This window comes from Phacochoerus africanus, chromosome 9, assembly GCF_016906955.1.
Source record: "Phacochoerus africanus isolate WHEZ1 chromosome 9, ROS_Pafr_v1, whole genome shotgun sequence".
NCBI lineage: Eukaryota > Metazoa > Chordata > Mammalia > Artiodactyla > Suidae > Phacochoerus > Phacochoerus africanus.
In genome coordinates, this window is record NC_062552.1 from 32,477,779 (window position 1) to 32,503,184 (window position 25,406).

At 52.4% G+C, this 25,406-nt stretch overlaps 1 protein-coding gene across 1 annotated transcript in view; it reads left to right on the plus strand.

The window, feature by feature from the left end:
• Nucleotides 1–25,406, plus strand: part of PPARD (peroxisome proliferator activated receptor delta) — a 71,127-nt gene that overhangs the window by 35,363 nt on the left and 10,358 nt on the right. The window contains 1 exon segment of the mRNA XM_047794538.1: nt 22,210–22,440. Within this exon segment, the coding sequence (XP_047650494.1) occupies nt 22,311–22,440 (130 nt within the window). The 5' untranslated portion in view covers nt 22,210–22,310.

Here is a 25,406-nt window from a genome sequence, read left to right on the forward strand (position 1 = left end):
AAGGTACCAGAATAATAATGACACTGTCCCCTCCTCAGCGAGGAGGGCCTGCTCTCAGACTGGATGTCCTAGCTCACAGGAAGCTATAGCCAGCTGTGTAAGACGGTCGTTTCGTGTGATGCTGCTGTGTGCACAGCTGCCCCCTTGACAGCCTGATGCCATTGCTCAAAAGGAGCGCTTCTCTTTCTGAGGTTTGAGCATCAGTTAATTTTTTCTTGGATGATTTGCTGGCACCATTATAGACTGGTCTGAGATTCCTCGGACACCTTTTCTGTTTCTGAGAATGGCCCCGGATGCGTCTTGAAGGACTCCTTTCTTCTGTTTCTTTGAATAATGACAAGTTAACTCTACAGTGTCACTTGCTGATCTCCAGACTTTCCCAGGGGCAGTTCACTTGCTGGGTTTTGGTATCCAGATTTTTCTTGTGGACTCTCGGGTCATTTCTTTGCCTTTTCTAGTCTGACTCCATTTTTCTAGGAGAGTGCATCTCAAAGTGATTGCCGAGTCAGGCTCTCCAGGAGTGGGCCTTGGCTCTGCTACTGAAAACTCAAGGAAAGTAGAGCAAATTGAGATCTTAGGCAGTTATGGATGGGTTTCTGGATGGGGACTTCAAGTGGCCGAGGTGATCTGTACTCTTAGGTAGTTGTGGAAGCTCTAATAGGTCATAAAGGCCACACGCTCCTTCCATTCCCTGCTTTATCATTAGGGTCTCTGATTCCCATTGTCCAAAATGGCTGCCATGGATTCAGCTATCACACCCCCATCTCAGGCAGCAGGACAGAGAAAGAGAGAGGAAAGGATGCTGTCCCCCCTTCTCTCTCTTTTAAGGCTACTTCAAGAAAGTCTTCTGCCTCTACCATTTTCAGTGACTCAGGGAAAGTTATTTACTATGTGAGAACCACAGATACTTCATTTGTAAAGTGGGCATGGTCATACTTAGCTCAGGAGGATGAGGCTTAGAGAGAATGGCACAGAGTGCCGGGCACTGGGTCTGGTCCACAGCGAGTGCTCTCTAGATGGTGGCTGCTGCCAGAGGACACCTCGACTCCATCCCCTTTCCCTTCTTTCCCCACCCATCTCTACACGGCCTCCACCTGCCCCTCACCGCCCCCCCTTTACTCAGGCACCCTTTGTCCTCTCTTCCTACCCTGCCTTCTCCCAACATCCCCTCTTCTCTGCCCCGCATTTTCCTGCTGCCATCCCTCATCACCTTCATCCTCTTGCTTTTCCACCTTGTCCTACCTCTTCCTTGTGTTGCTTCTATTTTCCTGATGTCCATAATTAATGGAAAGTTATCATTATATGACAAGGACCAGAGGTTAGAGGTGGTGACTGGCCTTTGAACTGCAAGTCAGCAATGAGTCATTTAAGAAAACCAAGTTTAGGAGTTCCCATTGTGGCACAGCGAAAACAAATCCAACTAGGAACCATGAGGTTGCGGGTTCAGTCCCTGGCACCGCTCAGTGGGTTAAGGATCCGGCATTGCCGTGAGATGTGGTGTGGGTTGCAGACTCGGCTCGGATCTGGCATTGCTGTGGCTGTGGTATAGGCCAGTAGCTGTAGCTCCGAATGGACCCGTAGCCTGGGAACCTCCATGTGCTGCAGGTACAGCCCTAAAAAGCAAAGAAAAAAAGAAAACCAAGTTTAATTGGTTTATTCATGAATCCATTAGGAAGTACATTTGGCAGCTAGTAAGCAGAGACCAGAAATAGCAGTGGCTTAAACCACTAGAAGTTTATTCCCTGTTAGGTCTTTAAAAGAAATCTGGGGGAGACAGTCTAGGTATGGTCCCTCTGCTTTCCATTCTGAGTGCATGGCTTCCAGCCCCAGGGTTGCGTCATGGTCCAAGATGACTGCTGGAACTCCAGCCATCATGTCAGGTTTCCAGGAAGAAGTTGAGGGAGAGTAAAAAAGACATGAGCTAGCTGTCTGTCTCCCTCTCAAGGGGCTTTGCTGGGAGTCCCACCTACTGGCTCCTGCTTCCCCTCCCTGGCCTCCATCAGCTGCGAGGGAAGCCGAAATGCCTTTTAGCTAAACACACTGCCACCTGAAATAAAATTGGGATTCTGTAACTAAGGGGAAAGAGGAAAGTAGATATTGCGTAAACAGTTGGCAAGATCTGCCACTACTCACTGAGCATTAATTTAGCACCTACTGTCTGCTAGTTATTAGGACCAGCCAAGGAGTCCTCATTCCAGAGGGGAGACTTAGTTAAGTGAACAAGTACCATGCAGAGTGAGGATAAGAGGGGTAAAGTGGAGGAAGCACACCTCACCCACAGCCCGTGGGCACCAGGGGTGACCCTGGGGCTTCTCGTACCAGGCTCTTCTCTGTTGTTCAGGTCTTCCGTGCCCTCCCCTCTGCTCTCGCCCTTTTGACGTCATCATCATCATCATCATCCTTGTCCTTGGGGCGCTTTGTGTTCCTTTGTTCTGACCCCAGCGCAGCCCCCAGAGCCTGAAGAAGTGGCAGCGGTTGGCCGCTCCGTGGGAGCCTCTGGGCTGGGAGCCACCTGTTTGAAGAGCCAGGTTCCAGACCGGCAGGCAGCTGGAGGCCAATGGCAGGAGTGCATCCTGTTCCTGGACGTGCCTTGGCGCTGCCAGCAGGTGCTACTCCAGGGATGGGGTCGTCATTGGGCGGCCCCTGGCATCAGCTACACTGTGCTGTCCCTGGCAGCTTGTCATAAAATGAAACTTAGAGCAGTAAATCCTTCTCCCTTAAAATAGGTCCTGTAAAACAGGTTTGAGTGACTTATGGACAGTGATTAATCAGGAATCTCAGGATGCCATAGCTAATTGTATATAAAGAAAATACAGGAGTTCTCTAGTGGGGCAGCAGGTTAAGGATCCAGTATGGTCACTGCTATAGCTCAGGTCGCTGCTATGGCACAGGTTCGATCCCTGACCCAGGAACTTCTGCCTGCCAAGCGTGTGGCAAAGAAAGAAAGAAAGAAAATATAGCTCCTATTTACCATAAAATTTCCTTAAATGTTTAATTACCATTTAGTTCTTGGAACTAAAAGGGAATTTTAGGGATAACTTATAGGGCCCACAGTGTCTGCTTTTGATTTCAGGAACACCTCTTACCCTCTTTCCTCTTCACCTCTCACTCAGTTCCCTGAGGGAAGTTTGCTGCCAAATTTTTTTTTTCCTTTTGTCTTTTTAGGCCCATATCCATGGCCTATGGAGGTTCCCAGGCTAGGGATGGAATTGGAGCAGTAGCTGCTGGCTCACGCCACAGCAACACGGGATTCGAGCCGTGTCTGCGACCTACACCACAGCTCACGGCAGTGCTGGATCCTTAACCCACTGAGCAAGGCCAGGGATCGACCGAAGCTGCATCCTCGTGGATGCTAGTTGGGTTCATTAACCACTGAGCCACAACAGGACCTCCCCCAAGATTTTTTTTAAGGCATATCCCTCCCTTAAATATTTACTCTTTGAGGGCAGACTGGAGGATTACAGGGTTGTTGGTTCTGACGCAGTACACTCCCTAGAGCTTGGACTATGACCGTGAATAAGTTACCTAACCCTCCTGTCCTTGGTTTCCTCCTCTGTCAAATTGTAGTCCTGATCATCAGGGGGATTAGGAGGCACATGGTACATGTCAGTTATTCAGGCTGCTTTACCATGGCGGTTGGGGCCAGAAGGCGGGAGGCCTTGGCTGCCACATCCAAGGAACGGAATTTTATGCTTTGGGTACAGAGAGCTGCAAGAGATTTGCAGGCAGGGCTGTGAGAGATCATGTCTGGGCTTAGAATGTCACCAGCAGGAGTAGGGAGGCTGGCCTGGAGCAAGGGAGTATCCGGAGGCAGGTCTAGTGAGGGGCCAGCAGGGCCTGAGCCAGGACAGTGGCGGCCACAGGGGAAGCGCACAGTGGATGGTGAAAAGCCGGTCGTGAGGCAAGACCGGTGGTGCTGGCTTTTCAGCCTGTGCGACTCAGGGTGGTGTCCCACTGGCAAGGAGCCTTGGAGGAGTTGCAGGTGGAAGGTGACAGGAGTGGAAAGAGGCACACGGTGATCAGCTCTGCAAACACGAACTGAGCACGTGCCACCTGCCAGGTACTCTTCCGGCCACAAGGGTCAGGGATGCCTGAGGCCTGGGACAAAGATCACCGATTGCATCTTGGATGTATCATGAGCCCTGGGGGAAGGCCTCTGTGGGGTGCTGAGACAGTCAGTAGGAGAGAAGTCCAGGCCAGAGATGGAAGATGCAGTGAGAATGTGAAAGCACCCGTGGGTGGTTTGGGCGGTGAGCAGGGAAGCCGGCCACAGGCAGACGCGGGAGGAGTGTACAGGAGAGGGTTCAGGGTGGGGAAGTAAGAGGGAGCAGCAGAGTGTGGAGCCCTGGAGGAGGGGGCTTCCCCAAGGTGGGGCAGTGCCCCCGTGCTGTGTGTGACAGAGGCAGGACCAGAGTGGCAAAGGGCCTCTTAAAGATGGGTGGGCACGAGAAGGTGGGAAGCCGCTGAGAGTCGAAGGCAGCTTCTCACTGGCCACCGTCTAGTACTTTGTGTCTGTATCATACCTGACAGCTTGCCAGGCACGTTCATTGTCATGTCCTCTCACCAGCCCGTCAGGCAGGGGCTGTGGCCCCATTTCGTGGCTGTGATGCTGAAGCTAAGCCCAGGGAGGGCTGGCTTCCTAGAGGAGGGGCTTCCTCAAAGATACCGTGGGCCTGGGCAGGTGAGCAAGGGGACGGGCCGGAAGGGCATAGCCAAGGCCTGGGGCCGTGTGTGGGAGCAGGTGCCTTTGACCCAGGGGAAAGGTAAGGAAGAAGGCGGGGGAGCAAGGCAGAGCCTGGGGCAAGAAGGGCCGTGACCAGAAGTTTGGGCCTGTTGTAGGGTAGCAAGGAGCTTTTGAGGTTTTATAAACAGGGAAGTACTTGTGACCATATTTGTGATCTAGAAAGATGAGTCTGGGTACAGACTGGGGAGGGGAACAGAGTGGCAGCAGGGGCCCCTTAGAGACTGTTGGAGTAGTTTAGCTGAGAAATGAGAGGGCGTCAGGGAGGTGTTTGCCACTGGGATGATGGTAGTTGGTCCATTTGCTACTTGGATTATTTGGATCTTGGGGGGACAGTGGGGGATGAGGGCATAGTTGCAAGGAATCTAGCTTCAGAGTTCCAGCTGTGACACAACAGGATCAGTGGTGTCCCTGGAGCGCTGGGACACAGGTTCAATCCCCAGCCCGGCACAGTGGGTTAAAGGATCCTGGGAGTTCCTGTCATGGCGCAGTGGTTAACGAATCCGACTAGGAACCATGAGGTTGTGGTGGGTTCAATCCCTGCCCTTGCTCAGTGGGTTAATGATCCAGCGTTGCCGTGAGCTGTGGTGTAGGTTGCAGACGCGGCTCGGATCCCGCGTTGCTGTGGCTCTGGCGTAGGCCTGTGGCTACAGCTCCGATTCGACCCCTAGCCTGGGAACCTCCATATGCCGAGGGAGCAGCCCAAGAAATGGCAAAAAGACAAAAAAAAAAAGGATCCTGCATTGCGGCCACTGTGGCATAGGTCACAACTGTGCCTCAGATCTGATCCCTGGCCCAGGAACTCCATTTGCCACAAAGCAGCCAAAAGAGAAAGGGGAAAAAAGGAGTCCAGCTTCAAGACTGAGACCCCAGGAATTCCCACTGTGGCTCAGCAGAAACGAACCTGACTAGTATCCATGAGGTCTCAGGTTCGATCCCTGGCCTAGATTAGTGGGTTAAGGATCCGGCATTGCTGTGAGCTGTGGTGTAGCTCACAGACATGACAGCTTGGATCTATCGTTGCTGTGGCTGTGGCGTAGGCTGGCAACTGCAGCTTGCATTTGACCACTAGCCTGGGAACTTGCAGATGCTATGGATATGGCCCTAAAAAGCAAAAAAAAAAAAAAAAAAAAAAAGATTGAGACCCCAACCCAGTGACCACCCCAGCATTAAGCAGAAGGGTGATAGCGGAATCCACCTCGTTTTCAACATGACTGCTCGAGTTTGTTGAGTGACACTGAAGGTCCCGTGACTCTTCAAGGTCAAGGGTGAGACTTCAGAATGGGCTGCCCTGGAAATGAGAGATTCAGGCTGCTGCAGTCTTCCTCCCCCATGTGCAGCACATGCTTGTTTCTGCCCCCAGGAAACCCTGCCTTGTGCTGTGTGGAGCTCCTAACAGGAAGACTAGCAGCCGCCTGGAGAACCCTAGTCCCGCCTCCTCCCAAACTTGGGTTTGCATATATGTCAGGAGGCCGGAGAAGTCCACCTGTGGCCTGGACCTCCGCTCCCCTTTGGCCCTTCCCAGCTTTTGGCTGCCAAACAGAAGGTGAAATTTCATCAGTTGTTGCTCATTGCAGGGCCCCAGGGGTGGCTCTGGGTGAGCTCATTGGCTGTTTTCATCTCCAGATTTCACTTGGCCTGAAATTCTGCCTGCAGGCCTCATGTGGTGTCTGCCTGGCTTCTGGGGGTCATCAGGCTACCCTCTTTTTACCCTTAAGGATGAGCTTAATTCGTTGTAGCTTATTTTTATTTTAAAAGGTTTATTAACATAAAAATAACAGATGAGAAAGTTCTGTGACTGAAAGAGACTGGATGTAGCACCTCCAGCCGCTGCGCTGGGGTGAAGGCAGGATGATCAGTGTTTCTCAGGCGCATTCTCGATGTACGGGCATTGGTCCTCTCCCCTGCTGTCTCCTCTGGCACACGGGAGCACCCTGAATTGTTTTGACACCCAGCTTTTGCTTTTTTTCTTTTTCTTTTTTTTTTTTACTTAAGTATATCTTGGGATCTTTCTTTTCCTATCATCACATGAGATCCACTGCATTCTTTTTTTTAAAGCTTTTTCTGTTGTTGTTGTTGTTCAGATGATGTATGTATAGTTTGACCAATAATTTTCCAGTAAACATTCATGTAACTAGACATTAAAATACCTTAGATTTGTCAAGTGAACTCTGGCTCATAAGACATCTTTACAGCTGTTTTCTGGTGCCTTTCTCCTAGCTCTGTGGGGAAGATAGCCCAGAAGGATTTCTTTGCAGGTTAGGATACTCTGAACAGTGAGGAAGTGAGAGGGGTTGGCGCTCCCTTAATGAAGAGTGAAACGGGGTCTGGAGTTCGTTTGTGGCTCAGCAGGTTTAGGATCTGGCATTGTCACTGCAGCAGCTGGGGTTACTGCTGTGGCTCTGGTTCAGTCCCTGGCCTGGGAATTTCCACATGCCGTGGGTGCAGCAAAAAAAAAAAGAGTAAAATGAAATTTTAGAAAAAAACGAGTAGAACAGGGTTTCTCCTTTGAGAGACTCGGGTTGCGTGGGGAATAGGATTGCGAGGTACACGCATCTCAGTCTCCCTAGAAAGGGCATATGAAGCAGCATCTCTGGGGTGACTGTGGTGGGTGGCAGAGGCCCTGGGGGCAGCTTCCTGAGAGAGGATCAAACGTGAACCAAGTCTTTTCAAGAGAGGGGGTGTAGGAGGAGACCACTGAAAAAAGGAGGGCATTTCCGGCAGGACTGCAGCAGAGGCAGAGGCCCAGAGACACAAACATGGCAGAGGTTCAGAGCCCCTGGACACTCTTCCTTCCACCACGAGCCTCGTCTGATTGATCAGTCAGTCAGCAGACGGTTAAACGCCTGCTCTGTGCCCACCACTTTGGGGTTCAGAGGGCAGCAGGTCCCTGCCTTTCATGGGCTCTCACACTCTAGCCAGGAGATGCTGGGCGCATAATGGGCATGACTAACTGATGGTGACATAGGTGAGAATAGTGGTTACTGCATGTTCCTGTGCGGCACAGTGGGTCAAGGAGCCAGTGTTGCCACAGCTGTGGCACAGGTCGCACCTGCAACTAGGGTGCAATCCATGGCCCAGGAACTTCCACGTACTGTAGGTGCAGCTTTAAAAAAAAAAAAAAAAGGAATAATGGTTACTTCTTACTTGGGGGCATTATTAACTGGGAAGGGGGCACGCAGGGCCTCTGGGTGTTGGAGATGTTCGCTCTCGTGAGCCGGCGATGGTCTTGTGGAGGATGTGTCAGGCTTCACGGAGCTGCAGACTTGGGGCATGTTCTCCCCCTCTTAGAAAGCAAGCCAGAAAATAAATACATGTGCATCCCAGATTAAATAAATAAGCAAAACACAGTAGCAGGAAAAGTATGAAAAAGGCTCTGCTTGGAGAAATCCAGAGACTAGGAGCACCATGCAGGAGGCTTAGCTGAGGAAGTGACAGAAGCTGAGGCTTGAAGAACAAGGAGGTGTTAAGGGGGTGAGATGACCCAGGAGGAAGGAACAGCCTGTGCCCAAGCCCAGAGGCAGGGCGAGCATGGTGTGCTAGAAAGGTTGGGGTGCACAAGTGTAGAGTTTGGAGGGGATAAGAGAGAGATCTCAGTGGGGACCTCTCACTGTGTTGTTTTAGAAGCCCCCCAGTGAGCCTCTGTCTCTCTCAGCTCTGATTCTGCCCTCCCCATGCCCCTGACGTAAGGCTGACCTCAGTAACTAGGGAGTCAGGGCTGACCGTGTCCAGGCACTTTCTGTCCCTCAGGGGACTGGACGCCCCCATGAAAGGGACAGCTTGCCAAGCCCAGATGTGCTCTGCATTCAGCCACCCTGCCTGGCTCACCCTGGCCCTCCCTCAAGTGCCCTTCCCAGCCTTCTGGTTCAGCTGAACCAGGGCCATAACACCTGCTTCATAGTCCATCCTGCTCCTCCTGGTTGGAAAGATCTCTTCCTCCAAAGTGTCCCCGCCTTGCATGGCCTCCATCACGCAGCTGTTGGTACCCTCGCCCTCTTCAAGGGCAGCCTCAGTCTCGCTCCTTGGGGCATCTCCCCTGGAGGACTATTGTCCTTAGTCTCTAAATCTGTCCCATAAACAATTTTTCACTTGACTGGGGCCCTGGCTGGAGGCGGGTGGGAGGGCTCCACGGGCGTCATAGCAGAGGCTGCCTGGGAAGGGGTCAAGACTACTGCTTCTCAGTTCCTAGAAGTTGCTACCTTTCAGGATTCAGGAACAAGGAATAGAATTTCTTGGGCAGTCACCAAATCCTAAATTACTATCTTGCATAAGACTTTATTTATGAGTTCTTAAATAAGAGTGATGGACCATAATCAACTGAATTATTTTTCTGAGATAAACATTTCAGAGATTTTAGTGTAAAAGAAAATAAAAATATATACTAGGAAATGCATGGTTTATTATTAGTAGGAACAATATATCGTGACAAGATTATGTATTTTTATTAACGTAAAAATGATCTCTGATATATTTGATAATAGAAAATGTCAAAGGAAGAAAAGATTAACACAAAATTAACACCAAATAAAAATTATTTTGTTATTTAAGGCTAGTACCACAAATATTGAATACTTAAAATTATTCTTAAAATGAAATTTTTTTTCCTAACTGAAATTTTCTCTTTTTTTAAATTACTCAATGAATTTATTACACTTATAGTTGTACAATGATCATCACAATCCAATATTATAGGATTTCCATCCCACACCCCCAGCACATCCCCCCACCCCCAAACTGGCTCCTTTGGAAACCATAAGTTTTCCAAAGTCTGTGAGTATCTGTTCTGCAAAGAAGTTCATTGTGTTCTTTTTTCAGATTCCACATGTCATTGATAGCATTTGATGTTGGTGTCTCATTGACTGACTTCACTTAGCATGACAATTTCTAGGTCCATCCATGTTGCTAAAAATGCCAGTATTTCATTCCTTTTAATGGCTGAGTAATATTCCATTTTGTGTATGTACCACATCTCCTTGATCCATTCCTCTGTCAATGGACATTTAGGTTGTTTCCATGCCTTGGCTATTGTATGGAGTGCTGCAATGAACACTGGAGTACACGTATCCTTTTGAGTCATGGTTTTCTCTGGATAGCTGCCCAGGAGTGGGATTACTGGGTCAAATGGTAGTTCTATTTTTAGTTTTCTGAGGAATCTCCATACTGTTTTCCACAGTGGTTGCACCAACTTACAATCCCACCAGCAGTGTGATAGGGTTCCTTTTTCTCCACACCTTCTCTAGCACTTATTATTTGTAGACTTTTTGATGACGGCCATTCTGGCTGGTGTAAGGTGGTAACTCATCGTGGTTTTGACTGGCACTTCTGTAATAATGAGTGACACTGAACATCTTTTCATGTGTTTCTCGTCCATCTGTATGTCTTCTTTGGAGAATTGTCTGTTTAGATCTTCTACCCATTTTTGGATGGGGTTGTTTGTTTTTTTGGTATTGAGCAGTAGGAGGTGTTTATAAATTTTGGAGATTAATCCCTTGTCAGTCGATTCATTTGCAAAGATTTTCTCCCATTCTGTGGGTTGTCTTTTCATTTTGTTTAGGGTTTCCTTTGCTGTGCAGAAACTTTTAAGTTTAATTAACTCCCATTTGTTTCTTTTTGTTTTTACTGTCATGACTGTAAGAGGTGGATCTGAGAAGATGTTGCTGTGGTTTATGTCAGAGAGTGTTTGGCCTATGTTTTCCTCTAAGAGTTTGATAGTGTCTGGTCTTATATCTAGGTCTTTAATCCATTTGGAGTTTATTTTTGTGTATGGTGTTAGGGAGTGTTCTAATTTCATTCTTTTCCATGTGGCTGTCCAGTTTTCCCAGCACCACTTATTGAACAAGCTGTCTTTTCTCCATTGTATATTCTTGCCTCCTTTGTCATAGATTAGTTGGCTGTAGGTGTGTGGGTTTAATTCTGGGCTTTCTATCCTGTTCCACTGATCTATAGTTCTGTCTTTGTGCCAGTACCATACAGTTTTGATGACTGTTGCTTTGTAGTATAGTCAGATGTCAGGGAGCCTGATTCCTCCAGCTCCATGTTTCTTTTTCAGGATGTCTTTGGCTATTCTGGGTCTTTTGTGCTTCCAAACCAACTTTAAAATATTTTGTTCAAGTTCTGTGAAAAAAGTCCTTGGTAATTTGATAGGGATTGCATTGAATCTGTAGATTGCCTTGGGTGGTATAGTCATTTTGATAATATTGACTCTTCCAGTCCAAGAGCATGGTATGTCTTTCCACCTATTTGTGTCATCTTTGATTTCTTTCATCAGTGTCTTAGAGTTTTCAGAGTACAGGTCTTTTGTCTCTTTAGGTAGGTTTATTCTACCTAGGTATTTTATTCTTTTGGATGTGATGGTAAACAGGATTGCTTCCCTAATTTCTCTTTCTGATCTTTCATTGTTAGTATATAGAAATGCCATCGATTTCTGTGTATTAATTTTGTATCCTGTGACTTTGCCAAATTCATTGATGAGCTCTAACAATTTTGTCTTTTTAGGGCACCCATGGCATGTGGAGGTTCCCAGGCTAGGGGTCTAATCAGAGCTGTAGCCTCTGGCCTACACCACAGCCACAGCAATGCCAGATCCTTAACCCACTGAACAAGGCCAGGGATCGAACCCACAACCTCATGGTTCCTAGTCGGATCTGTTTCCTCTGTACCACTATGGGAACTCCTACTTGTGTTTTAAGGCAGAGAACTTTGGCTGGAACTTTTCACTGACTTTTGAAGTAACTGGCAGCCATTTCGGAAAAGAGATTCTCCCTCTTTCAGTTGTACCTGCTCTTGAGAAACATCTTGGTGTAGTCAAAAAAGCCCTGGGAGCCAGGGAGCCAGGATTCGGGACCTAGCTCTGCAGCCATCCCTCCCCCTGACTGCAGACGGGTTATCTCTCTGGGCTGAGTGATTATACAAATAAGGAAATAGTCGCTCAGGGAGATGAAGCAATTTGCCCAAGGCCACGCTGCTAGTGAGTGGCAGAGCTAAGATTCAAACCCAGTTCTGGTGGGGCCAAAGCCCTGCCCTTGCCCTCACGCCAGCCGGCCTCCTCTGAGGTGACTGGTCACTGTTAGGGTGGCACCAGGCGCTAGTGCTCGGAAGCAAGAGAACGCCAGTGCTTATAGGATCTGGGGTAGCAGATTGTTCCCTAGGGAGGCAGGCACTTCAGGCAAGCCAGTGGGCTGGCTGCTGGGTGCTCCTTGGCCACTCTTGGAATAAAGGCTTTCCTGTGGGTGTCACAGAGGGGAGCTGCTGGTGCCCATCCAGCCCCTTCCACCCTGCCCAGACAGAGAAATGCAAGCTTTGTGGCCTTGGCCTTGGCCCATGTTAGGGTCAGTGCCCAGGATCACCCAGTGGGCCTGGGAATCCCAAGGGTGGTCCAGATGGACGGAGGAAGACGTTGCCCCAGCCTGCCTGGGCTCCTGGGGGAGGGGAACAGGAAGTACTGTGGGGGAAAGGTGTGCAGAGCCTTGGCAGGTCGCAGTGGGTGGGGAGACACCGCCCACTTATTCTGGTCGCCCCAGGATTTGGGTGGAGGTTCTGGAGGAGGCAGTCAGAGAGGAGGGCCTGGTGGCGGCTCCAGGATCCCCAGGACCACTCGACCCCAGACTGTCATCTTCCTAGTTGGCGGCTGTGCCCCACACAAATGGCACCTGAGCCCCGGTGAGTAGCGTCTGTCCTCCTACTTGCAAGGTGTCCTCCCCAGAGCAGTTGTTTTGAGGAAAACAGTGGCTCCGGCTCAATCCGGATACGGTTTGTCAAGGCCATGTTTTCCTGTTGCCGCAGAGCTGAGAGTCCAGGAGAGCCGGCTTCCCGAGTTCCAGCTGCTTCTCCCTGCATTGTTCATCCCCACGGGCCTCCAGGGAAGAGCCTGGATTCAGGACCAGGGCCAAAGCGGCCTGGCAAAGAGCCAGGTGGGTCCTGAGGGGAATTCAGGGAAGTTCTGCCCTGGGTTCCAGGCCTCCCCCCAGGGCAGAGGGGGCCCTGGAGGGAGGACCCCCACGTCCTGTGCTAGTAGCTCTGGGGAACTGCAGCAGTGCTTTACCTGATGCTTTTGAGGGGCCCCTCTGTCCTGCTGGAGGAGGCTGTGCTCCTCCCTGCGAGCCTGACATGATGTGACAAGTGGAGCCTTCGCTCTCTGAACAAATTCCCCAAGTGTCATTACTAAGTCACCCAATCCCAGTGTTTCTCTGTCTCGCCCACACACCCCTCCTTCTGGCTCCTGAGTCCTTAGGGAGGGGTTCCAGGATTTTGACCCGATTTCTCACTGAGAGCCCTTGCAGGCTGTCATGCAGGTGTAAACGCCAGAAGCTGCTGTCAGAACAATATGAGAATTGGAAGGTGAGGGCATGGGCCCATCTGATTTTCAAGGTGCTTTGATGTTTAAAAAGTCCCTTCTCGGCCCCCTGAAGTTTGAATACTCTTGTTTTTTTGTCCTGTCACTCCCTCACCTCTGGTTCTTCCTTTCCTCTTTGGCAGACTTAATATTTTCCAAATATTTGTTAGCGAGGCCCTTATCTGAGACCTTAGAAAGCAGCCAAACAAGTGCACACTTGAAAAGGGAGGGAGTTCCCGTCATGGCTCAGCGGTAACGAACCTAACTAGTATCCATGAAGACACAGGTTCGGTCCCTGGCCTCGCTCAGTGGGTTAAGGATCCGACATTGCTGTGAGCTGTGGTGTAGGTCGCAGACACCGCTCGGATCCCATGTTGCTGTGGCTGTGGCCAGCAGCTGCAGCTCCCTGCTCTCAGTCCTGGCCCCTAGTTCCTGAGCTGGTTTCACTCAAGTGAGACCCAGGGCTTGTGTTGGGCAGACAAGATGTTTTTGAAGGGGGTCTCCTGGCTCTTCTCAGCTTCGTCACCAGAGACATTCATGCTTATTTTCAAAACAATTACAACTACGACCTAGTAAAAGCTTTTCCTCCCCCCATCATCCCCCTCCTCCTCCTTCCTCCCCCTCCTTTCACCCTTCCCCTTCCCTCTTGCCCCCTCCCCTCCTCCCCTCCTCGCCCCCCTCCTCCCCTCCTTCCCATCCCTGACTGTTTTCCTCTCACAGTTATCTGGGCTGTTGGGCAGGTGTGTGTCAGCTCTGGGCTGCAATCAGATAAAACGGGTGTGAGGCAGAAGTGCAGTTGGACCACTCGCTGTTTCCTCCAAGCCGTGTGTCCCTCCCGTGCTGCTGCGGCACCACATGTGCCGCCTGCAGGATTGGCAGGGAATTCCATGATAGGCACTGGCCGGAATGCTGCACCGTGAGATGGGCTTCTTCAGCGTTTCCTGCTTTACCTTGCTACTCTCTGAAATAGTGTCTCATGTTTGTGTCATACTTTTTAAACCTGTTTTGTTTTATTTTGGGTATTAAACACAACACATATTCATTATAGAAAACTTAGAAAAATTATATGAGCACTAAGAGAAGAAATAAAAATTACCCCTAAGGGATAGTCATCATTAACATTTTAGCATGTAAGTTTTATAATAAAAATGTTTTTCATATATCATGTCTCATCTGGAGAACTCAGCAGGTTAAGGCACAGCAGGTTAAGGATCCTGCAGTGGATTGGGGGCACTCCTGTGGTGTGGGTTTGATCCCTGCCCCAGGAGCTTTCACATGCCACAGGCACAGCCAAAAAAAAAAGTCTCATCTGAGCCTGGCTGCTTCTGTTAGGGCAAGCATGCAGATATTAGTTCCATCTTACAGATGGGGACACTGAGCCACGCAGAGGTGAGCAGGTTGCCCAGAGGAACACACATAATAAAGACAGAGCCCCAGCGCTCTCTCTCCTGTATCCCACTTTGGGCCAGGCTCTGGATTTCCGAAGGGCCTGGGCAACTGCTCTGGTTTGTTGAATTGCCTCACGCAGAGGTTACTAGAGGCTGTGATCCTTTGACCCTCATTGACTTAGGAGAATAGTGAGAAGGCAGATGTGCTCCTGAGATCAAAAGTGTCAAGTGTCACCCTTCCAGCACTTAGCCCTTCCTAGGGGTTTCTGGACCTACACAGAGCGGGGGGGTGTGATAAACGGAGGAGGAGGAGGAGGAGGAGGGCCGGGAAAGCCGTCCAGTGACAGAGCAGTATAAGAGTACCTGGAGGAGATGGCTTTGGGGAGGAGGAAGGTGCCGGCTGACACTTGGAGACCGGAGGTCAGACAGGACCAGGAGTTGCAGTTAGTCGGGTGGGCAGAGGGTCCGCTCCCCAGCAAAGGGAGACTATTTCGCATTGCAGGGCTTCAGGAAGGGAAGCGAGAAGCAGGACTGTGGGGTGGGTGAAGGCTCCCGGCCTTTTCTGGTCCCTGCCACCCTGCTCCACTCTCCTGGGCCTGGGGTCCTGCTTTTCCCCTCCCTAGAACACCTACCCCTCAGTCTGGGTAAACAAAACTCATCTGCCCACTCCTGGATTTTATTTTCTTCTCTGGACCCTTAAGTGTTTTCTCTGATGTGCATAGTTTACTTTTAAGATCATTTCTGGATGACCCAGCTCTCCTCGGCCTGGACCCTTCCCTAAGGCCTCCAGCAAGAGGCCACTTCCTCCTCTTGAGGACTTGGCCCGCTCCTCCCTTCCTCTCTTTGTGTGGTGGTCGCAGGTACAAGTCTCACCTTCCTCTGGACTGGAATGTGAACGCCCTAAGGATCCCCAGCCCCGCGCTGACAGGAGTGCATTTATATGAAGGCACTTCGGGAACTTTAAAGGGCTGGCCGATGTCCACGTCTTGGTTGTTTAAAAAGGAAAGTGTGTGGGCAGTGGGGTCCAGTCCACGGCCTGTGACCCCAGACACCGAAGCAGCGCCACTGACGTGCAGGCTGGTGTGCTGGTGTGGAGAGCCGGGGGTCAGAAGTTCGGGGGCCTGGATGCAATTGTCAGGCCCAGGAACGTGATGGCTGTTACGTGAGTTGGCCTCCCGCCAAGCAGTGCCAAGTGCTGCATCTGCTCCCCAGACGTGTGTGTGTCACAGCCGGGGATCACCAGACCAGAACAGCACTGGGAGGTGGAGCCAAGGCAGGTCAGAGCAGAAAGGAGCCTTGGAGAGGCCTGATCCCAGCCTGACGTCTCGCTCAATGAGGGCACGGGGGCGGCAGGGGAGCCCTCGCCTCTGTGGAGGGGCCTCATCCCTCAGCCCAGCCTGGATCTTCCTGTCCCAAGTGACCTGGGCTCAGCTGATGTCACTTCCAGTTCGTCCTCCACAGCGGTCAGAGGGGCTCTAAATGCTGCTCTGACCCTGCCCATGCTCTTGTTGACCCCCCTCGGCTCTGCTGCCCTCAGATACCCACCCCCATCCTCAACTTGCCCTTCAGGGCCCCAGGAGCTCTCCAGCCACTCGGCCTTCCTGCCACCCCTCAGAAGGTCTGTGCGTCCTGCCGCCTCCCTGGGGCCTTTTCACATCTCTGTTCCCCATCACACTGTCACCTCCCCAGTCTGCCTCTCTGTCAAAGGCCAGCCTCCGGAACCCCTCCCGACCACCCACATGGGGCCACCGTGCGCGGTGTTTGTCCCTCAGGGCCTGGGCATCACTCATGGCAGGGTTGTGTTGGGCACATACATGTGGGTACTCAGCAAGTGGTGGTTAACCAAGCGGGTAAAGGCAGCCAGCAGCATCAGCAGGCAGGCACCTGAGGTCCTGGGGTGAGAAGGTTCTGGAAAGGTCCCCCACTGGGGCCCTCTGCCCCCGGCACAGCCGCCCTTAGCTCAGAAACCTCTCCCGGCGCCCAGTGGGCAGGGTCTGGGTTTCTTCTGGGTGGGCCCTTCTTACCGCAGTGTATCTTTCAACATATCATTCAGGTTTTTTTGTTCAAAACATTTTCTAACAGGAGTTGCTGTTGTGTTGCAGCGGAAACAAATCTGACTAGGAACCATGAGGTTGCCAGTTCAGTCCCTGGCCTCGCTCAGTGGGTTAAGGATCCAGCGTTGCCATGAGCTGTGGTGTAGGTCACAGACTCGGCTTGGATCCCTCGTTGCTGTAGCTCTGGCATAGGCCAGTGGCTACATCTTGATTTGACCCCTAGCCTGGGAACCTCCATATGCCGAGGGTGTGGCCCAAACAACAAAAACAAAAATCACACACAAAAACCCACTTTCTAACATATCTCCCTCTCTTACCCCATCATGAAAGTGTCCCATACTCATCATAGAGTTCTGTTTTGTTTTTTGTTTGTGTCTTTTGTCCTTTTAGGGCCGAACCCTTGGCATATGGAGGTTCCCAGGCTAGGGGTTGAATTGGAGCTGTTGCTGCCGGCCTACACCACAGCCACAGCAATGCCAGATCCAAGCCATGCCTGCGACCTACACCACAGCTCACGCCAACGCTGGATCCTTAACCCACTGAGCGAGGCCAGGGATCGAACCCGCATCCTCATGGATACAGGTTTGATCCCTGGCCTCGCTCAGTGGGTTAAGGATCCGGCATTGCTGTGGCTGTGGTGTAGGCCCACAGCTGTAGCTCCAATTTGACCCCTAGCCTGGGAACTTGCATATGCTCAGGTGCGGCCCTAAAAAGAAAAAAAAAAGGAAGTAAGAATCAGCTCCAACTCCGCCCCTCAGAAGAGCGCACCACTGACGATTTGGGCCCTGTCTCTCGGGCTGGTGTCTGTGTGCTGTGCACCGTTTTGACGTCCTGCTGTCTGCGAAGGCTGCAGATGTGGGCATCGCCTCTATCAGAGACAGCGCTGTAACCCAGCCTCCCCATCAGTCATTAACCCGGCTCTGACCAGTGCCCTGGCCTTCCAGACCAGCAGCTCCATGGTGCTCTGCTCCTCATTCGCCAGTCCCAGTCACTCCACTCACTCCCCTCAGGGCACACGAGAGGCCTGTGCAGCCTTGGAATGGGTTTCGCCTCAGCAGGTCACCTGAGGCCAAGCCTGAGGAGTGGCCTGGGAGCTGGTTCTGTTCAGAGAGTGCAGGCACCAGAGAAAGTGAGCCCCCCCGCCAGTTCTGGAGTTCTTCCAATTCCACCCAGAGTCAGCCCCTCAGCCTGGTGGAATGGAGCGAAGCAAAAATACAAGAAGAAGCCGCCCTTAGGGCTGCCGAGGACGCCCGGGGGTCAGAGTAAGGAGGAGGGAGCAGTCTTTGCTGGGATCAGGGCTGAGGGGCAGAGAGCGGGACAGCCTGACGCATGGGGGAGGGGGGAGATGCAGCAGCTGGGTAGCCAAAGGGTAGGGGTGGGAGGGTGGGAGTGGAGAAGGGTTCAGGCCCCTCTCTCCCAAAGGAGCACGTGCCCAGGGTGGGGCGCCGTCAGATCTCCTCTCACAGTTGATTGTGAGGCAGGGAATTGGGAAATTCTGGGTTTATTGGGTGCCTGGAATTCCAGTAGGCCAGCACACATTCAGACCTGGCCTGTCACTTGCCGTGTCATCCCTGGAGACAAGCCAGCGCTATTGAGTATTCTCCGCGTGGTGGATTCATCCTCATGCCAGCCACTCAGGTTGGGTGGTAGCATCCCGGCTTTAGGGCTTACGTCTCCCTTGGGTCACAGAGAGGGGGGGTGCAAAGCCAGGGTTTGAACCCAGGCCTGACACAGAAGCCTGTGGCATAAACCTCGCTGGGGCACTTGTTTCAAGGGCAGCAATAACCGACACAGTGGCAGATGTTACAACTGGATACTGTGACTGAGGTGAATGCTTTTAGTTCATTTATTCAGTCTGCAAGCATATATTGAGCACCCATTAAATGCCAGGCACTGTGCCAGATGCCAGGGACCGGCCTCAGCAAGATGGATAGAGGACATTGCTGGGACATTGGTGAGAACAGAGCAGCTGACAGACGTTGCAGTTTGGCGCGGTAATCACAGCTCTGGAGGGCCTGGATCAGGGCTGTAGTAGGAAGGAGCAGACGGGGGCTCGCCAAGGAGGGCTTCCTGAGGGAGGAGGTATAGGCAGGTCTCCAAGGACAGTAGGCCTTAGCTAGTGGCAGGCATTCCAGGCTGAGGCCAGCTCGAGGCATTGATGCTGTTATAGGAGCGAGTGGGATGAGGCTGGTAGAGGGAGCCAGGGACCAGGGCCTGTAGCTGCCTTTGGCATCTGGCAGGTTGTATCCAGAAGGGCTTTAACCGGGGTGTTGCCGACAGAAGCAGTTCTTGGCAGCTGGACAAAGGATTCAGGGGTGATGGCTCCAGACGGAGGCTAAGAGCAGCTTCCTGATCTAGCAGGGAAGGGACACACCAGCTTCTGATTCAGTCTTACCCAGCACTGAACTCAAGGCACACAGCACAGCAATTGAGACTTGAGCCAACCTGGACTCAAATCCTACCCCTGTGTTACTATGTGACCTTGAGCCAGTTACTGTGTGACCTTGAGTCAGTTATTTTCCCTCTCTGCGCCACAGTTTCCCCATCAGTTAAATGGAGATAATAGTAGTACCTGACTTTAGGGCTGTTGTGAGGATGAAATGTGTCAGTATACATGCAGCTTGGTGAACAGTAAGCCCTTGGAGGCTTGGAAGCTGGCACCATTGTGATGGAGGCGGTGAGCCCAAGGCTTGGAGCTGTAACACAGCTTGGACCCTGGTGCAGGGAGAGGCCTAACGGAACACACCTCGGCTGATGGCCCCACTCAGAGCGTACAGTCTGCTGCTGCGCTCGGGGAAGCCCACTACACGTATCCTTTTCTTTTGAGGCTTGGACATCCTCCAGCACTCTTTTTTTTTTTTTTTGTCTTTTTGCCATTTCTTGGGCCGCTCCCACGGCATATGGAGTTTCCCAGGCTAGGGGTCCAATCGGAGCCGTAGCTGCCAGCCTACGCCAGAGCCACAGCGACGCGGGATCTGAGCCACGTCTGCGACCCACACCACAGCTCACGGCAACGTCGGATCGTTAACCCACTGAGCAAGGGCAGGGATCGAACCCGCAACCTCATGGTTCCCAGTCGGATTCGTTAACCACTGCGCCACGACGGGAACTCCTTTTTTTTTTTTTTTATGGTTGATTTACAGTGTTCTGTCAGTTTCTGTTGTACAGCAAAGCAACTCACTTGTACATACGTGTACGTTCTTTTTCTCATATTGTCCTCCATCCTGTTCCATCACAAGTGATTAGATATAGTTTCCTGTGCTATACAGCAGGATCCCATTGCCCATCTGCTCCAAATGCAAGGGTTTTCATCTACTGATCCCTCCAGTGCTTTAAAGCTCACAAAGCACCTTCATGGGAAGGCTTCAGGCCCCAGACCAGGTGTCTCTAGAGCTCAGGGTCCCTGGGTTGAGCTCCTGACCACCTCCCGCCATGCAGTCCACTGCCCGATGGGAAATGGTTGGCGTCGTGCCCTGCCCCCGACTCCAGCGCCTGGAAGCGGCAAGAGAGGGGGTATCGGAACACGGCCGCGTGCATGGCAGGCCTGTGTGTGTGGGCATACACACCACACGCGTGTGCGTGCCAGAATCAGAGCAGTCCAAATCCCAAACTCTAGCCAATGCCCAGAATCACATCTGATTTCAAGAGGCAGCCCAGCATCTGAGAACAGTTCCTTTGGTCGTGGTGAAAGAACATTCCACCAGCAGGCATGTGGAAGGGGAGCTGCGGCACAGGAGTGTCAGGTGTATCAGGTGGCCCAGCGCACACAGACCCCGTCATGTCAGAACCCTATGGTCTCCCGCCCCCGCAGCCTCTTGCGTGTTCTCTGGGACGCCCGGTGGGCCTGGCGGGCCTGAGCTTTGTGTCCCTCTCCTCTCCTGCCCAGGGGGCTCGAGAGGACTGGCAGAGCCTGCCATGCGGGAGACCAGTCAGCTCCTACCCCTCCCTCTGTCGCGTCTCCCAGAGTCACTCAGGACTAGAGGGCCTGCAGGAAAGGGTGAGGAAATATTTTGTGAGGTACCTAATATATAAAAGACAGTGTTGTTCTTCCTCTTCTGTCACACAGATGTCCCCCACAACTTAGACTCTAGGCACTTTCCAAACTGCCTTTAGGAATTGTCATTGTGTCAGTCCAAACAAGGGAAGAGGAAGGTCTGATGGAAAGGAACGAAACGACTAAATGGGAATGAATTTTTTAAAAGATGTACTGTCAGCTGGAAGTTGCTTTGCTTGGCACACTGGTTCTCAGGCTTGGCTATGTATTATAGTCACCAGGGGCATTAAAAATAAAAATCCCCGGAGTTCCCTTTGTGGCTCAGTGGTTAATGAATCCAACTAGGAACCATGAGGTTGTGGGTTCGATCCCTGGCCTCGCTCAGTGGGTTAAGGATCCGGCGTTGCCGTGAGCTGTGGTGTAGATTGCAGACTTGGCTCGGATTTGGCGTTGCTGTGGCTCTGGCATAGGCCGGTGGCTACAGCTCTGATTAGACCCCTCTCCTTGGAACTTCCATATGCCACAGGAGCGGCCCTAGAAATGGCAAAAAGACAAATTAATTAATTAATTAATTAATTAAAAATTAAAATCCCGGAGTTCCTGCTGTGGCACAGTAGGTTAAGAATCCCACTGCAGCGTCTTCCATCATTGCAGAGGTGCAGGTTCAATCCCCAGCCCAGGGCATCCAGCATTGCTGCAGCTGTGGCTCAGATTCAATCCCTGACCTGGGAACTTCCATATGCTGTGGGTGTGGCCATAAAAATAAATAAATAAATATCCTGACGGCCAAGATGCTCCCCAGTCAATCAAATGAGACTCTGGGGATGAGCCAGACATCTATATTTTTTATTTTTTCTATGTTTTTTAAAACTCCTGGAGTTCTTGTTGTGGTTCAGTGGGTTAAGAACTCAACTAGTATCCATGAGGATGCAGGTTTGATCCCTGGCCCTGCTCAGTGAGTTCAGGATCCAACATGCTGCCGCAAGCTGAGACATAGGTCACAGATCCCGAGTTGCTGTTGCTGTGACTGAGGCGTAGGTCGGCAGCTATGGCTCCAGGTTGGAACTGCCTCCTCCTGGATGATGTAGACTTGGGTTCACCACCCACTGACCCCAGGGAAGATTCCAGGACAGAGTGCCACCCCCTTGCCTGATGCTCTGCCGTTGAGGGTCCAGCTGCAGATCTGCTGGCTGCTGTGAGCCTGGCCTAGCAGCACTTATGCCCTTCCTCCACACACAGACACAGGAAGGGGGGACCCTCTCTCTCTGTGGCCAGGGGCTTAGGAGAGCAGTGGCTCTTGGCCTGAGTGCTGGTAGTTACAGCACAGGCCTTGGGAGGTGTGACGCATATCAGTGTCTCCAGCGGGAAGGTCCCAGAGAGCTGGGCAAAGCCCCTCAAATCATTCTCCTGTGGCTCCTCCTGTGGCTCTTGGAGGCTCAGAGAACAGGACGCAGGGCAAGGTGGCACCGAGCTCTGTCCCCCCGCCTGGCGAACAGAGACGGCTCCATACCCCCCAAACCAAGTGCCAAGTGGGCAAAGGGCGGAGGGGCGGGGACGGATGCAAGGCATGGAGACCGTGGGACAGCACTGCAGGCACAGAAAAGGCCTCCTGCCACACTGTCCCCCAGATGGTAGCCCTGGACCGTGTCCCCTCCCATCACCCTCTCATTCTCTTCACCGCCTGTCTCCCCCTTGTCCAGGTTGACAGGAACTGCCCTGTAGAGGTCCATCTGCACTCAGACCCAGATGATGCCAGAGCTATGACCGGGCCTGCAGGCGTGGCGCCGAGGGGAAGTCAGCCATGGAGCAGCCGCCGGAGGAAGCCCCTGAGGTCCGGGAAGAGGAGAAGAAAAAGGAAGTGGCAGAGGCCAAAGGAGGCCCAGAGCTCAATGGGGGACCAGAACACTCACTTCCCTCCAGCAGCTGTACAGGTGCGAGGGGCACCACGGGCAGGGGTGGGGGGCGGAGGCGGGAGCCTGGCCCGGCTCGCAGCATCATCATGGGTCAGAGTGGCAGGGTGGTGAAGGACTGGGCCAGACAGCCCAGGGTCACTCTATCGCTCATCAGCTGCAGGGTCTTGAGCAAGGTGCCCCCCTCCTTCCTGTAAAACAGCCGGGGGATCGGGGATATGCAGTGCACCTGTGTGAGATGCACGTCGTCGTCGTCATTATTGTTCTACTGCCGCTGCCACAAGGGATCCAGGACAAATCTGCATCAGCGACCTGCCAGAAAGATCGGCTGTCCCTGTGATCGTTGTGGTCAATCAGATCACACAACTCACACACAACTCAGGCGATGGGTCCTCCTCTCACACATCATCAGGCTGCACTGTGATTAGGCATGAATGCAAATCGGTTAATTACACTTTGGGGTAGACAGTTTCCAGCTTCTCTTCTCTTACTTGTTGGCTCCCCTTTATCTGCTGACAGCAGCAGCACGTACTTCTTTGGCACCTTGTCCTGTTCTGTCGTCGTCTTCATCTTTGTCATCATGTTACATCCACCTTCAAGGGCACCCACGTCTCAACCCCTGGCTTCCCCTGCTGCCTGTCTCCCCTCCCCAGCTTCTCCCTGCTCCCTCCACCCGAGTGCCATTCAGCTGATCCCTGCCCCCTTCCTCGGAGGGCACCAGGGCCACTAGAGGCTGTACTGCCAGGAGGGGCATCCTGATCGTGCTGCTGGTCAGCTGAAGGAGATGCTGACCACAGGCGATCATCCAGGGCAGAGGAGCAGGCCCCGTCTGTGTGGGGGAAGGAGGCGGACAGCCCGAATCCTTGAACCGCGCCGCTTTGAACCTGCAAAGCCAAGTCCTGGGATTTTGCAGAGGTTCTTCCTCTTCGGGGCCCCTGGTGGGGTAGGCTTGGTGTAATTTCAGGGCCCAAGAGCAAGTGTCCCCCACCCTCTAGAGTAACAACCTCCCTATCACTTGACTGGTGGCTGGGATGGCCTTGCTGACCCCACCTTTCTTGGGAGGGAGGAGTGGCTGACCGGCAGCCATCGCCCAGTGCTAACAGCACATGCTGTCCTGAACTGGAGGCGGGCGAGGAGGCTTAGGAAGCAGAGGGAAGACACTGGCGGCTGAGAATGGGAAGGAGTGTCACCAAGGACCCATGGGACAGGGAAAGGGAGAGAGGGCAACGGCGTTATGGCCTCAGTACCTGCCCTGGCCCCCACTGTCCCCACATCTGGGCCTGGACACGCAGAAGTTACCTACAGCGTGATGTCCTGTCCTGCAGCCCCCCGCACACCCGCTTTGGGGACCGGATCCCATGTGCTGTGCTGTTCACATGCAGACTAGACCATGGTGCCTGGTGCACGGGTAGAGTGAGGCAGGTATAGTCCAGGCTCCTGGGGCGCGTTATTGGTGGGTTTAGCAGGGGCAGGAGATGGCTGAGGCCTCGCAGTGCTGTGCATGGTGCGGTGTTGACCAGGTTCCGCTTAGCAGCAGATCCATGAATTGACAGCAGAGAGAATGGAAACAGAGAGAGGGCTGTTTACCATACTCCCTGTGAAAGTCGTACTATAGAACAGGTCCCATAAATCCTGCAAGCCAAGCCACCCAGCAGAAAAATAGAAGCAGGCAGTTCACGGTAGGACACATAAAAATGGCCAGAAAACATGAAACATTTTTCCATCTGCTCAACAGTCAAGGAGGGAAGCTTTAGATGAGGTGTCACCAGCCTATCGGATTGGCGGAGAGGACCGTGTTGGCCGGAGGGAGAGGCTATGGCCCTCCACCCCCCGAGGGGGAAGGGCAGCTTGGCCAGGGCGGCCACGACTTGAGTGTGCAGTTCCTCATTTAGGAAGGCATCCAATGTAAATACTCACTCAGCGTGCACAGCAGTTTCCACACTCATTTACGGCAGCACTGCTCACGATAGCAGAGAATTGGAAAGTGCCCATCTGTGGGGATTTGGTCCTGTGAACTGTGGCAGAGCGGTCATTAAAAAGGACAAGGTAGGGGAGTTCCTGTTGTGGTACAGTGGAGACGAGTCCGACTAGTATCCATGGGGACACGGGTTCAATCCCTGGCCTCACTCAGTGGGTTAAGGATCCGGCGTTGCTGTGAGCCGTGGTGTAGGTCACATGCACCGTGGATCCCAAGTGGCTGTGGCTCTGGTGTAGGCAGGCAGCTATAGCTCCTATTTGATCCCTAGCCTGGGAACCTCCATGTGCCCTGAATGTGGCCCTAGAAAGACAAAAAAAAAGGACAAGGTAAGTGTGCATGTACGCACAGAGAAATAAGTTCCTGACAGCTTAGAGATCCCCTTTTTAAAAATCTGTAGCTATCGTGGGGAGTACCTACCTGCGCAGGACTGGGGCTGCTCAGAGGGACAGGATCACGGGGGCAGCACCAGTCAGGCGCTGTGTACGGCCCTCATGCGCTTTTCTCAACAAGCCTGCACTCTTCACATAATTTTAAAAGAAGATGCATTGTTATTTTCTTAAAAAAAAAGTTGCAGGGGCCCTGGAGACAGAGCTTCTTGTGTTGGGGATCACGCCCAAGGGCAAGAACCCGAGGTATGCCCACCTCTAGGGCCAGCCAGGTGAGGACGTTTCACATACCATAGGTGTTTGGCACCTGCTGGTTCCCTGCCCCTTCCCTGGAGTCTGTGACTTCAGCCCCTAGAGTCCCCTCAGTGATGCAGGAGGATGGGGCCCAGTCTCAAACCCCAGAACAGCAGGATGGCTACATAGTCTGCTGCCCTTCTGACCCTCCAGAGGTTCTGTATGGACTCCATGTGTCTCTGTAGCAAGCTCAGCACCTGCCAAGCGCCCTCCCCTCCCGCCCCCCCCCGCCAGGGACAGGCCTCCCTGGACATGCTCAGCCACCCGGAAACTCCCACGCCGGGGTCCCCTGCTAGAGCCAGTGCTCACAGCCCACCCCTGCTTCAGAC